Source organism: Equus asinus, chromosome 22 (assembly GCF_041296235.1).
Source record: "Equus asinus isolate D_3611 breed Donkey chromosome 22, EquAss-T2T_v2, whole genome shotgun sequence".
In the NCBI taxonomy this organism is placed as follows: domain Eukaryota; kingdom Metazoa; phylum Chordata; class Mammalia; order Perissodactyla; family Equidae; genus Equus; species Equus asinus.
In genome coordinates, this window is record NC_091811.1 from 13,942,493 (window position 1) to 13,957,238 (window position 14,746).

The 14,746-nt window shown below is 35.8% G+C and overlaps 1 protein-coding gene across 31 annotated transcripts in view; it reads right to left on the reverse strand.

The window, feature by feature from the left end:
* Positions 1 to 14,746, reverse strand: part of WNK1 (WNK lysine deficient protein kinase 1) — a 176,511-nt gene that overhangs the window by 44,482 nt on the left and 117,283 nt on the right. For 11 of the 31 annotated variants that reach the window (XR_011497047.1, XM_070494743.1, XM_070494744.1 and 8 more), the window contains exons 9-16: positions 12,709 to 13,944; positions 10,445 to 10,528; positions 4,554 to 4,703; positions 2,894 to 3,352; positions 1,891 to 2,169; positions 1,109 to 1,206; positions 835 to 997; positions 243 to 359 (exon numbers count right to left, since the gene is read on the reverse strand). Coding sequence is in view for 30 of the 31 variants with exons in the window: in XM_070494743.1 (XP_070350844.1) it covers positions 243 to 359; positions 835 to 997; positions 1,109 to 1,206; positions 1,891 to 2,169; positions 2,894 to 3,352; positions 4,554 to 4,703; positions 10,445 to 10,528; positions 12,709 to 13,944 (2,586 nt within the window). In the remaining variant the exon portion in view is untranslated. The remainder of the gene's footprint in view (positions 1 to 242; positions 360 to 834; positions 998 to 1,108; positions 1,207 to 1,890; positions 2,170 to 2,893; positions 3,353 to 4,553; positions 4,704 to 10,444; positions 10,529 to 12,708; positions 13,945 to 14,746) is intronic. The other 20 variants (XM_070494753.1, XM_070494749.1, XM_070494752.1 and 17 more) reach the window with 12 other exon arrangements.

The window sequence follows — 14,746 nt, forward strand, 5'->3', positions numbered from 1 at the left end:
GCCCTATTTGCATACCACTTATATTATTATTTACTTGATATACAAGTTAGTTCTTTAATACTTAGTTAGACATGTCCTACACAAAAACATCCTAAATCATACGTGTGGTGTGCTGGTTATATTCTTATTGAAACATATACAATTTGTCAAAATAGATAACAAAATATTGCATATTTGCTTAGGGCAGTGGATAGTAAGATCAAGCACTGAGGTAAAATTTGGAACTTTAAATGCAGACATACCATAATTGTTGCTATCTCCTCGGGGTTGTCACCATCTAAATCAAATTTGAATGTAACCATTTTCCGATTGTGAGTCTCTAATTGACATTCTACTACTCGGTCTCCTTTATTTGAAACCTAAAAAGAAAAAAGAAAAGGTACTTCATATCTCAGAAGACCATATTTAGCTTTGCTACTGAATTTGAGAAAGTAATGTAGATTATCACTTGAACTTAAGCCTGATGTTACCAGTACTCCTTAAAGCACTGGTACTTTGCCTCTTAAACTTAAGCCTGATGTTACCAGTACTCCTTAAAGCACTGGTACTTTGCCTCTTAAACTGGTAAAAAGAAAACCTTAAAAAAATATCAGCCTTTGAGCTGCTTACTCATTTTCCACCGAATAGTCTGGAAGGAATATAAAGTCTTTGTTCTACAAATTAAAACTCCATTCTTTTTCTAAAAGGTAAATAATACCTCTCATAGAAATATGAAATTTAACAATATCATTTAGGTGATGAGAAGATCCCAAACTTTCATCAATACATCTAAGCCCTAGAAACATTTAAATGATATTAACTAACTATATGAAACCCAGAAATCAGAGTACTTACATTCAAAATTCTCAATTTTGGGCGTGAAGTCTTTTCATGACGAGAACGACTTCTTACAGATTTTCGATAATGCCGTTTCGTGGTTCTCCCTTCATGCCTTCCACTGGATGATGGCACATTCTCATTGCCATCACTCATACCTGAAGCAACATCTGAATGTGCACTTGAAAAAATAAAAGCTCAGTTTACAATATGAGATTTAAATATCTAACATTTTAAAGTTTCACACCATCCTACCTACCAGTCAAGAAAGGAGAATTCTACTTTTACATACCTGTCTATAGAAGAGACCAAAGTGGTAGGCTGGGTGGGTTGTGGCTGTGCTACTGGAATTGGCTCTGGAGGAGCAACCTGAGCAACTCCCTGAGTACTCTGTGAATAGAGAGGATAATTCAAATCTTAGCAGTAATATATTTTATTATTCACCATTCCCAATAAGCTACTCTTTTTTTCTTATCCCTCCCCTAAGTCCTAGAAGCACTAAATTTACTAGTAATTCTCAATATTCAGCATCTAGAGACAGTGGTCTTAAAATGCCAAAGGAAGTTTCTAAAGCTAGTCTCTGGTATAGACTGCACGGTGTGACATCAGCCAACATAGTTGCTAGGTAGTGAGAAACTACAACTTGCCATGCAGCCAGCATCTTACCAGAAGTGTGCAATAGGGCAGGCGGAGCAAAGTGCAAAGATGATTCAGATCTTTCTCCTAGCAGGGCAAAAATGATTACTGGGAGCACAGCGGGATAAGATACTCTTACGATTGCCAATGGCAAGAATTTGTGAAAGGATAAGAATAATGGCTAAAGTACTAGCTAAAGAAGTGGAGTGCTAATAGGGTTAATCTTCTCCAAGGCACACTCACTTCCCAACAGAACAGCCAGTGGCAACAAGGCCCCCACTTTGGCATTTCATTCTGCTGTAAGAAAAAGTCATTCAGAAGTTAGTTCGAAATAGTTTCCAAATGAATTCTAAACCAGGGGAACCTATGTTGCTCCTTTGTCATTTTAATCCCATTATATATATTTTTTAGATATAAACATGCAGAAATTCCATTTACCTCCAGAGCTGCCTGCTGGGAGGATGTAGGGAGGGCTTGTGCTAAACTCACTGCTGGCTGGGACACTTGAACCTGTCCTCCTATACTGCCCACAGGAACCAAAATATTTGATTCCACATAAGGCTGCACCACTGTAGGAAAGTAACCTGGTGTAGCCAATGCTTCTGTCGGCATGGGAGGGGATAGGACTGTAGAAGGGATGCAAACAGAAGCCACGCTGGAAGAGGGAGCAATATTTGAATCTCCTGGGTATTGTGGTGGTAGTCGAGGTGGGAAGCCCTGTGACAGAAATGAGGAAGGTGAGTTAGTGCAGGTCGAGTCATCAAATTAGCAAAACAGCAAGACATGCAAACAAAAAAAGAAAAAAAAAAAAGCACATAGCAAAGAAGAATAGTAGCCCAATCTCTTTCTAATCATTTAAAGAATATTTAAAGATGATTTTTGAAATGAAATGACAGACTGGTTTCAATTTAAAGGATAGGACTCTACAACTGTACTTTAAATTGCTGGGTTTTTTCCCCTCCTGGAAATATTTAAACAGGACGAATAGACATAATCCCTTCTAGAAAAATATCTACTTTGTAGCCAATGTTATATAAAAGAATGCAAAAACTCTTTAAGGTTATTAGTCATATTATGACACGCTGATCTTCTAAATCCAAACTCTGACACTTTTTATTGATACTATTTAGGCTACTCTACCAAAAAAAAAAGTAGCCTGATGTACTCTATTATTAGCCATATCTGGCATTCAATCAGTTTATGTTGAATACTTAAGAGAACTATTTCTCTCCCGAGAGGTTCTTGAGAAAAATGGAAATGAATTATCAGACATCATCACCTATCCTTTCTCAGAATTTTACTATTTTAGCTTCTCTAGTTGAAATCAGCAACTTTTGTTGCTGCTAGTTATTCTGATACTCAACTAGTAGATTTTCAAGTTCCTGATGGTTTTAGAACCGAAACCCTCTGGCGCCCTCCTTTTTGCTAGCCAAGACAATACCTGGTATAGAACATCTCCAGAGGGAAGTGGAACCTCAGCAGCTTGTCCAAGGTTAGCTGGTATTCCCATGGACTGCACTGCTGGTTGCAGGAGCTGTGGGTGAACCTGACTCGGCAGCTGAGTCACAGGCTGCAGAAGGGTTGGAAGCTGACTAGGAACCACAGTTGATCCCCCTGGGATCGTAGCTGCTGTAGCAGATGAAGCCAAGGTGAGCAGAGGCTGATTAATGCCAGCTGCCATTGTGATGGGAAGGGATGAGAAACCTGTCTGAGCCGCAGACACATGAGGAGTTGATATGGGGATTTGAGAGACAGGGTACTGAGGAAGTAAGGAAGTAGGGAGTGGCTGTCCCATTGGGAGGAAATGAGCACCAGAATGGACTGGAACAACTGAGGGTTGTGTCGCAACTGGGATGTGAGGTTCGCCTTGGACAGTTGGTACTGGCTGGGAAACTGGAAGCTGGGAAGGTAAAGAAAAACAAAATAGACAGACTTAAAAAAAAAAAAAAAAAGCAAGGCTGCCAAAAGCAAGATTCACATATTAGCAAAAAAACAAAAACAACAACAAAAAAAACATCCTGTGTACATTAGTGTAAGTTAATATGCCACATAAGAATAGGGACAGGATGGCAGGAGACAAAGATGCTGATAGAAAGGCTACTGTTCCACATCTTCTCTTGTAGAAAATTGTGCTAATTTTGCATTGTTCAACAATAAAAAGAGGACCCTTCTATAGGCAAGGTTTTTTGTTTTTTATAGCTTACTGAGATATATTTCACATACCATAATTCACTGGCACGTTTGCTGTCACTAAACCTACGACTGTTTTTATACATAGTTACTGAAAGTCAAATGAATTCCATCCCAGTGGAATTAGATTTCATTCATATTGCTTCTACAATTCTTAAGTCTAACACAGGCCTATATAAGTAGGTATAATTTCCATATTTCAGTGATTCTAGAATGTAATCATCCCTCTCCACCATCTGGTCATTTTAACATTTGTGAAACTGAGATATATCTTACAATGGTGTGTCAGTATTCAAGTGTTACCTAAAATAATGGTGCATTTTACAGTTGATAGTACCTCAGATGCAATGAAATATTATGGAAACAATATAACGTGCCAAGATACAAGCACAACAAGCCCCAATGTTAAAGCTGAAAAAAGGTCATTCAGAAAAGCATCCCTTCTACAGGGTACTTTTCAAGTGATTAGAAGGACAACTTAGAAAAAACATCATTCCATATAAGGGGTTTTATGACTTACTGTCAGTAGGCAGTGAGAGAGGAAACAATGTATAAATACAGCATAGTTGTAAACCTACAATATTAAATATAGCTGACACAATTCTAGAAAACGTCATAGCTTCAGTTACCAACATACCTTTATTTAACCCATCAGTTCTAATACCCGTCAAACTGATTTTAGACTGATAAATCGAGAAGTTAAATATTTTTGGATTGTTACTGCTGTCAGTATGTGCCCATTTACATTAACCAATACATATGCACAAAAGGAGCAATTTTCACTTCATTTTTGCAGTGAAAATAAACAACTTCAATATTTCACCATAAGAGAAGGTTAGAAGCTCATCCACATGAAAGGACAAGGTACACAGAGATCCCTTTTAGCATCCTTTTAGAAATTAGGAGTTTACCTGTTTTCCAGCTGATACTTGAGGCAAGACCTGTGGAGCTTGAGGTTGACTCACTGGCTGTGCAGTAGTGGTCTCACTGGAGGTTGATGTCTGTGGAAGGGAATACTGCACTGTCTGTTGAGGAGGGGCTGTCTGCTGTATTCCTTGCTGCTGAGGATAAAACATAATCATTCAGTTGTATTTCAAGTCCTTAATAGCATGTTTCTAAGGAAACGTGTTTGCCTAAAGCCGTTAAGTGTCTGTAAACGATGACAATTTTAGTAATCAAGATATGCACAAACCCAAATTCATCAATTCCCCTCTACATTTCTCTTTTCCCGCTGGTGGTCTTTATTTGTGATGGTAACACCGAGAACAACTAATCAGTGTTTCTAAACTTGAGTTACCCCAACAGTAGGTTACCTAGAAAGACCTTTAGATAGCATATCCAAATAGATCCTCTCTCCTCCTCCCTTTTTTCTATTTCTTGGTATCAGTTCTATTTTCTATTTCTTGATATCAGCTCTCATTTTGGTCCTATGCTAAACTAATCCAATATCCTCCTTTAATCTCTTTCCCTTAATCTGTTTTATCAACTGTACTATTAATTTGCTTGAAGAATGCCTCTAACTATAGCTACAAAACAGTGAAGAAAGCATGGAACTTGGAATTTTAGCTTTGCCATTTACTGGCTGTAGTAACTTAGAGACTGCTCATTTTACTGCCAAAATGAGGTTTCCTTCTTTGAAAACAAGGATGCTATCATTCAACTCAAAGTAGGGCAAAAGGAATGACATTTGGGAATCAACCATACGCTAGGCATTCTGGTATAACACACCTAAACTTAACGCATGGCACATAATTGTACCCAAACACTAAATATTGTAATAAATTAATGGCTCCCTCTTGCCTCACAAAAATCTGAACTTCATAATTGACTTTCAAGTCTCTAATACCTATAACTAATTTAAAATTAATTTTTAATACTAAACAATACCTGTTTGTAATAAAAATTTTAACCAATATATCAGATTATAAAGTTAAATGAAAATACCCGACCCCCATTTCTCCAGAGGCAATCACTATTAGTGGTTTGATGGATCACCTTTACAGATTTTTTTTCTATGCATAAGTGGTCATTTACACACAAGTATATTTTTCTTTGTTAAAACAAAACATAAACATGCCCATTCTATAAATACTGTTTTCTAACATGCTATTTTCATTTATCAATGGCATCAATATCCTAATGATGAACATTTTCTTTTCTTGACTTTTTTTTGCTACTTAAAATAATGCTATAATCAATAATCTTTTACGTATGTCTTGGTCCATACAACTAATTGGTTACTGATGGTATAAGATAAGCTATTTGTTTGTGTGTGTGTATATTTTTTTAAATGGACATATAACTGACACATAACATAATGAATTGATATATGTATATATTACAAAATGATCATCACAATAAGTCTAGTTAACATTCCATCACTACACAGTTACAAATTTTTTTCTTGTGATGAGAACTTTTAAAATCTACTCTCTTAGCAACTTTCAAATATATAATACAGTATTATTAACTATAGTCAGCATGCTGTACAGTGCATTCCCAGGACTTATTTATTTTTGTTTGTATATTTATTATGTATCTAGTTACTTTAAGGAGTATCCCAGATTTTGTTAGCTGACAATCTGCAAATAATATTTTTGCTCTCCTGATATTTATTCCTTACTTCTTTCTTATTATAGCAATTAAAGTCACAAATAGAATCCTGAAATATAATGGTGACAGTAGTCATGTTTGTTTTACTTTTATTTAATTATTTCTAATAATGTACTCATTTTAACTCAAAAAAATCAGGAACACATGGCTGTTGAGTTACCTAAAATTTATTTCAGCAACTAAGATATATCATATGTCTCCAACCAGAAGGCAACTGTGAACATAAGACAATTTCCCCATTTTCCTACTGAGAAAGAACTAAAAGCTAGAAAACCTTTTTCGTTAACTTGAATATATTTAAACTTCAGGAAATTCACACGGAAATATCTACAATTATCTGTCACTAATTTACATACTTAAATAAGACTGCATATTACATAAATATATTAATTTAGAAATACTGCTCCTCCTCCCTCATTCAAACTCTTCACATGCAATACACCAGTGTCTTTATCTTCACTGGAGCTACACTATGAATGCTCTAGTTTTCTGGAGCATAATATAAGACTTTCCTTTTAAGTTCTGTCTTGAGGTAAGATTTGCAGTGACAAGCATCTGTTTGAATAATATTAGGATATCTGGATTTTTTTGCATTTGTCTTATAGGTTTATATTCATATAATCTTTGCATTAACTCCTAAAAGTGATCTTTAAATAAGCTGTTTACAGTGACGTACAGAACCTGGAATAGTGAAGTTGTTCCCCTAATAAAAGGACCAAGTCTATGTTTAATTTCTTGGCTTTTATTTTAAAAACAATTCTGTCAAATATTGTCTATAAAAGTTTCCAACTACATACACTATTTAAGGTCCTTACAGACACATTTGTTCTCATCAGTTTCATTTTATTCCAGTAACTTTTTTTTTTATTATTGTTCAAAATGAAAGACAGTGAGAGCCCTGAAATATGAAAGTATGATAAAGGTTTGAATATGGTGATTCCCTTCTTTACTAAGGGAAAGGGATAAATTTGAGAAAAATCCTCACCTTATATTTGGGCATATAATTACCTCACCCCAACCCCCATTAATGCGGAACCATGCTTACATCAAGACTCAGATTCAACCAGCTCTTTCCTGAACGTCTACCTTGACTTATTTGTGTTCTAGCTAAACTGAACTAAAAGTTTGTTTCTGACTCACATTTTTCTACCTTTGTGCCTTCTACCTTGCTTAACATTGCCCTTTTTAAAAATTTTGGCCTAGAATAGTCTTTTATTCTTATCTCTGAGTCTAACTTATAATCAGAGACCAGCTCAAATGCTCCTTCTTTCATAACGCCTTCCTGATATCACCCACCCTGCTCGGACGAGATGTAATTTCTCTCCGTCTATGACATAATTGTATAGCAGTTAAATGGTGAGTTGTGGAGTCAAGCGACTTGGATTTAGATTCTCTTTTAAGCTGTGTAAGCTTGGGTAAACTACTCAGCTTCTTTAGATCTTATCTCAGCTTTCCCGTCTATACAACAGAAAGAATGATAATATCTATACTTATAGGGCTCATATAAGGATTAAATAAAAGGTAAATATAGGTAAAGTGGTTTGAAATTGTATATAATGTTAACTGTTATTATTGTTTTGTAGGAGTTGACATATATGTTTACTAGATTATTTAGGTTCCTTGAAAGTAGTCATATCTAGTCCATCTTGGCAGACCCTCAGTGCCTAGAACATGGCCCTTGAGAGGACAAACTCATTTAAGGAAAAAACTGTTTAATTAGTTGTAGGGGGTGAGGACTGTCAAAAATGAGCAGTTTTATAGACCTAATCCTTTACTCTGCTAAAATAATTGAGAGGCATGTATGCCAGTTATTCCTTAGAGTATTCAGGGAGAAGTGGCACCTCTGTGTGGGCCAGGAGTATATAGTGATTTTTTTGTGCACAATTTACATTGGTTAATAGTCAACACTTCAGCCAAACAGGTATTATTTAGCATAGCAGCTGGCATCATATTTTGCATAAACTTGTCTCATGAAACCAGTTCAAACAGCCTACGCTGACTGTGTACTATCTGTGGGACACGGGTGCTTGATGAAAAAAATGTTTACGAGCCTCACTGAACAGAAAGTAAAAAATACCTGAAGACTCTAGATGTGCCCTATGGAAGAAATTATTAAGTAAGAAAGGTAGCTCGTGACTTTGCTTCCGGCTTCCTCCTGCTGGAAAAAAAGTTTTCCAGCAGGAGGAAGCTATTTTTGGTACCTTACTAAGATACAGCAACCACTAGAAGGCACTCTTGATAAAAACATAAAAAAGGAATCTTTTATTCATTATATTCCAGAAACCCATGAAATAAAGTAAATTTCAGCTAAAGTACATTTCTTTCCTCACTGTAATAAAACTAGAAATATGGTTCCCTAAGGTGGGCTTTGGGACCTGACAGTATGTAAAACAAAAATCACATCTAAAAATAGACAGACTCTACCCATATAGTATAGAAGGTTTACAACTTTTCTTTTTTCTATATGAAACCCCAGTAGCTAAAACAAATAAATGCAGGTTCTTGGGTACCTTTTTAGAATATAAGTCCCTGTAGAACTTTAATACAGAAAAAAGAACACTATTCTAGAAATCTCGAATTTTTAGTTCTATCCACTTACTGGCTATGTGACTCTGGAAAAGTTATTATTCTAGATGGCATAAATTGAAAATAAGTCACAAAATAAACTGTATCAAAAAAAAAGCATCACTGAAACAAATTAATTTTTGTTTGTAATGTAGAGATCACCATTTAGCCACATTTTCCCTCAGAAGGGTCAACTACCTAATTCTTTTAACTTGACATTTATGGAATTGCCCTCCCTTGCTCCCACACACTTTTCTCACTACTGAACTCAGTGACTTATTTCACTATCTTCTTCACTTGGTAGTAAGTATACATATATATGCTCAAATACTAGACATATAACAAATTCCTTTGGAAAAGGAAAAACAAAGCACACACTTAAATTTGCTCAGTTTATTGGTGTTGGCCTGTGTCCAAAGAAAAGCAAATCAGGAGACTAGTACCCAAGATAGTGCTTCTGTTCTCAATTAGCTTTATGTTAACTTTTAATTTGTATTCTTATTTGGGGTTGTTAATTTAATTAAAATAGAATTTGTTAAGGTTGGCAAAAATGTGACTATTTGAACTTAACTATAATTATATATAGATTCAGATACTTATGTGGAAGAAAGGGCAGGACCAAGACAAGTACATAATTCCCAGCCCTTAAATTCTATAACATAGAGGTGTTTGTCACAGAGTAAATGTATATATAACCAAATTAATCTTATAGAATGAACATCTTAATCTTAGTAGTATCAAATGACTACCTGATCACACACTGGACTGGAAGCAGACCATCTGTATTAAGAATTAAAAGTTTTGTTTCAAAAATTAATAGAAACAGAAGCCAAGTCATAATTTGGTGGTTCAAAAACACATTTCGTAGAGAACTATCAATGAAATAGTTCATTGGGAAGTTTTTATGAACTGTGTAGTGGCTACAAATTTTATTTGAAACAGCGAATAAATATTCAATTGTGCCCAAAAAAGCATTATTCTCACGCAAATAATTACTATTAACTAATATGAGTGATGAACCATAGATATTTAATTTTAGAATTACCAGTTTTGCTGTTGAATACATCAGCATTGTATTAACCTCTTGAGTTCCTTGAACTTTTGAAAACAAATTCCCCAAATCAGAAGTTTAAAATAAATTTTATAAGTTCATGAAGTAGTTGTTCTTAGGCTTTCATTCAGTGCCTCTTAGCATAAAATCTGATACTCCATCCCACAGATTAGAAATAATTACAAAGGAGTGTAGTATTGTCAGAGTCAAGCAGAATGAAAGTGATGGCAAAATGCTCATAAAAAGTTATGAAAGTAGAAAGAAAATTGGTATTCTTTGTACTATTAAATTATGTGTAGAATCATCTGTTTAAGAAGGCAGATAAGTTATAACATATCAGTAACAATGCTTCTTTTGAATTTCAATATATGTCTAATCTAGCAGATTGTTCAAAAATACATTAAACAAAAGAGATTCTCTAAAATGGTACTGGACACAAGGAATGTTATTTCTCTTTATTTTCCTTTCAAAAATTTAGCAGGCTATTTACATCAGGAATCTAAATCGTGAAAGATATAAAACAGTGTTTTGGCTACTGCTAATCCATAAAATGTAGCAATGAGTTGTTCTCACCTGCTGAGAATGTTGTATGGGCTGGGAGGATGGAATGCCTGTTAAGCTACTTGAGGATGGCTGACCCTGGCTCTGCCCCTGTGCCTGGAGGAAAGAAGCGAATACAACAAATCAGAGAAGCCCTAAGGTAAATGCACAGAGAGATCAGGCTTTTGCAATAGATATTTAAACTCCTGAGAGTGTGCTTGAGCAAAATGAAACATTAGCTTGATTAAGGATGTATGGGAGACACTGTTGGGGCACCTCTTGTAAGGAAAGGTTAGAGAAGCATCCTATCACAGAACATATTCTGATCCCATTCAAAAACCACTGATGCTTAAAACCTAACCTACCACTGCTGCTCAGGCTACAACTTTAGCTGGCTAAAATATTATAAGATTTGTAATAAAATTATTACTGAAAATATAATAACCAGGAAAAAAGTAATAAGACTATCAATGTGAAAAAACTCTGTATCTGAACAATTAGAGAAAAAAGGGTATTTGATAATGCTTATTTGATTCTTTTTGCTACTTCTTGTAGTACTATGATGACTTTTATGAAAAAGGTAAAAAATCTGTTATCATCATTAACTGCCAAGTACAGAGAGCAATGGTTCTCAACCAGGAGTGATTTTGCCCCCCTCCCTTAAGGGGACATTTGGCAATATGAAGACATTTTTGGATGTCACAACTGGGGGAGGTGGCTGCTACTGGCATGTGGTAGGGAGAGGCCAAGGATGCTGGTAAACATCCTACAAGGCATAGAACAGACACCCACAATGAAGAATTATCCAACCTAAAACATCAGTAGTGTTGAATTTGGGAAACCCTAACCTAGAAGTAGTCTAAGTTAAAATAAGTGAGAAATAAATGCAGGAAAGATAGGTAAATTAAGGAAATGAAAAGGCCCACCTTTGCTGTTCCATTTCAGTTTAGAGGGGTTTCCTTGAAGCTAGCTTGGATATGACATCCCATTCCACTGCATCTTAACCACTGTAAGTATTCATTCTTTCTGCAATATGTCTGTAAATTAACTACCTGATATTTGAAATTTTACTTCAGAAAATCTGAAGGAGAATGGCTGGTAGTACGTTAAGATTTACAGCACAGGCTGACAACTAGTGTATCAATGTGAATATACTGCAAGCTTCTGCAGTATACTTCTCAAGTTTCTAGATCTCCCTGTTTCTTGGTACTATTCTGATACTTTCTGTACATTTTCAGAGTTGGTTATGCCCCTGATGGGGGAAGAACATAGGAAGAAAGTACAAAGAAGAACATATATTACTTTACAAAAGAGTGGAATATTTAAAAGATCCAAATGATGTCTTGAATATATAACTGCAAAGTCTCCTATATAGATTTTATAAGACTTACACATTTAATAAAATATATCAAAGGAATATAGGAAATAGTTAATACTGACTCCACTTCGTGAATCCTATTATGTCCATTAGTCTTTTTGTGCGAGAGTACATATGCTCAGACATAAATAACAAGATTTAAGTTTGAGGAAAAAACCAAGGCCTAAGATATCTAATATTCTTTAGCTTGCAACATATATGACAAATTCTTAAAACAAAACAAAACCCTACCACCCACTCTAGATTATAACTTAGCTGCTAAAAATTACAATCAGTCAATTTCATGGATTAACATTTTACTTGGACATATAATACAGTGGCTCGTTTGACTAAATTCCATTTTAAAAAGACCTCTTCATTTGTTAAGACAAATTCCTAAGATGTTTTCTTTTTCTGTCTTTTAAGATGTTTCCACACTAATGAAAATTTTGTGTATTCTTAATACTACCAGGGGAAAAAAAAGTATTCCCTATCTTCCATTCTTTTCATTTTACAGAAAAAAAATGCTAACCTTTCTATTTTTATCAAAAACCATATTTGTCTCTAGGGAGAAAGAAATATTTCGCATTAGTATTTGTAAATAATCAATGATGAGTCAACTTTACATTACAGACATGTGCATTTTCATTACTAATTGAAAATAATCTACATATGAATTATGACAAGTGACTAAAATTCTAGTTTTTGTGTTCTCTTTTCCAAGGGTTTGCACATATTATAGGTAAGCTTCTCTCTGTACATATTAGGCAGCTTCTCTCTCCTGTTTGGTTCTTAAATACAAGCAGTTTATAATCCCCCCCAAATGGAGAAACTCTACTAATAAAATTAAATAATATTCCTCATAAATGGAAAGGAGGGATAGAAAAATTAAATGTAATGGTAAGGCAGTTTAAAAGAATCGTGGAAGTTTTCCTATAACCTGTGGATGGAGTGCGGATCCTCCTGAAGAAACTGAGGCAGATAAAACCTGCTGAGATGTGGTTCCTTGGGGAAAACAGAAGAAAAGTGGGGATTCTTGTAACACTGTCTGAGGCAGACGGATATAGGGTAATGAGACGTCAGAGCCAAAAGGTGCAGCTGCTCCCCCTGTAGGGGGAGGTGATTGAAAATCACTGGGGTCTGAAGAAGTAATTTGTGAGGAATCACTGGAATATTCTGGGCTTCCTATTGGCCAGTTCTGTCCGATAGGCTCTACCACAGAAACGGTCAATTCTGGGGCATGGTAATTATGCTGTTCTTCAGTCACAGGCTGCAGGCCGCCATGTAATCCAACTGATTGAGGAGGTGGTTCTTCCTGATTCAAGTCCACTGCAACCTGCAGATTTCGGTAAACACGCTGAGGTAAAACTCCTCCTTCTCCTGAAGAGGAGCTTGGAGTGTGAACGTGAAACTCAAAAACACAATTGCTTCTGCTCTCATTGTTATGAGTTAACACAGCGGGCGCGGAATGAGGAACAAAGATAGGGTGAAATTTCAAACGTGTAGCATCTGTACTGATAGGTGCAGAAATACTAGAGAGGGGAGATCCTGGACTCAATCCAGAATCTAATCTTAAATTCTGAAGGTGTCCTACCAGGAAAGCCTGTCCAGATGGAAATTCAAAGACAGAACTTGAGGTAGGGCCCCCTTGTACTGGCTTCTGTTCAGGTATCTGTTTCATATGACTTGACAGTACTGGTGAGTTGTATGGAATACCCTCATACTGTTCTGCCACCTGGGTCTGGTAATGTGCCCCAGCTAGATACACTGCTTCCTGAGGAATAAAATAATGAGCTTCTTCTGATAGTACTAGTCCAGGTCTATAGTCACTGTAAACTTGAGTTGGTTCAAACATAGGATGGACCTGTATCTCACATGGCTCTCCAGTTATTCTATTGGCTGTAGTACCCAACATAACTATGGCCTCTGGTGTCCAGTTAGTTGAGCTGCCACCAGGTGGAAGAAGATTTTGGCCAACAGTCCTCAGCAAGGGTTGGAAGTGGTGAGTTTGGGCTTCCAGGAAGGAGGTGCTCTTACGTCGCTGGGAAATGGCCACCTTCGGTGGACAGGTGGGAGGTGGTGAAAAAGAAACTGGACGTTCATGAATAGTTGGGAAAAATATCTGTGATTCTGGGTATGTTGGGGTCCCCCCACACGGATGCGCCATGGACTGAGGCTGTATCAACATGAATAAGACAAGTAATTCATACATTCATATGTGAAATTACATTAGACATGCACAACTGGGTAGCTAGCTCTGTGTAACCCTATGAAATGGTTACACCAAATTTATAATTAATAAAGAAATAACAATGCTTTTTGGAAATTATGTGCATAGTAAAAATCCATTAAATACATCCAGGGTCAATAAAATTATTTTGTGAGACTCTTTGCATTAGATAAGAGCTGCTTTTTCACAACTTTCCTCTTTCAAAGGAAATGGAAGAATTTAACTAAGTAGTTATTCTGTTTTTACCCACAATTAATATGCTCATTCTTAAGACAATGTAAATTACATCAGTGGAAAAAAGAGTTAAAGGAAGAGTAAGAGTTAAAGGAAGACAGTAAGTCCAACAATTTTCATACCATAAGAAATGTGCTTCAATTTAAGTTATTGTATAAAGTCTTTCTATATTCTGTATTCTTATTATGCTGTGCTGTGTTAGGGGCTTCAGTGTTACTTTCTTATCAACTAAGAGCATGCCTTCTAACTAGAATCAAAAGAGATTTTTGGTGGATAGTAAAACACACAACTTGACAAGTGATAGAAATGTCTTTCCTGTCTATTCCAAACCAGATGCAGTTAATTTTACCACACGAAACATATTCCAGATGCCAAATCAATGAATGCCCACTTTTCTGATCCTAGTTAAGCGTTGAATAATTTGGTGTTCAAATTAGGTGAAAAGGATAATATAAATAATAGCTGACTTGATTTAACAGCACTTTTTGTTCACAGAAGGAGTTCTAGATTTAAG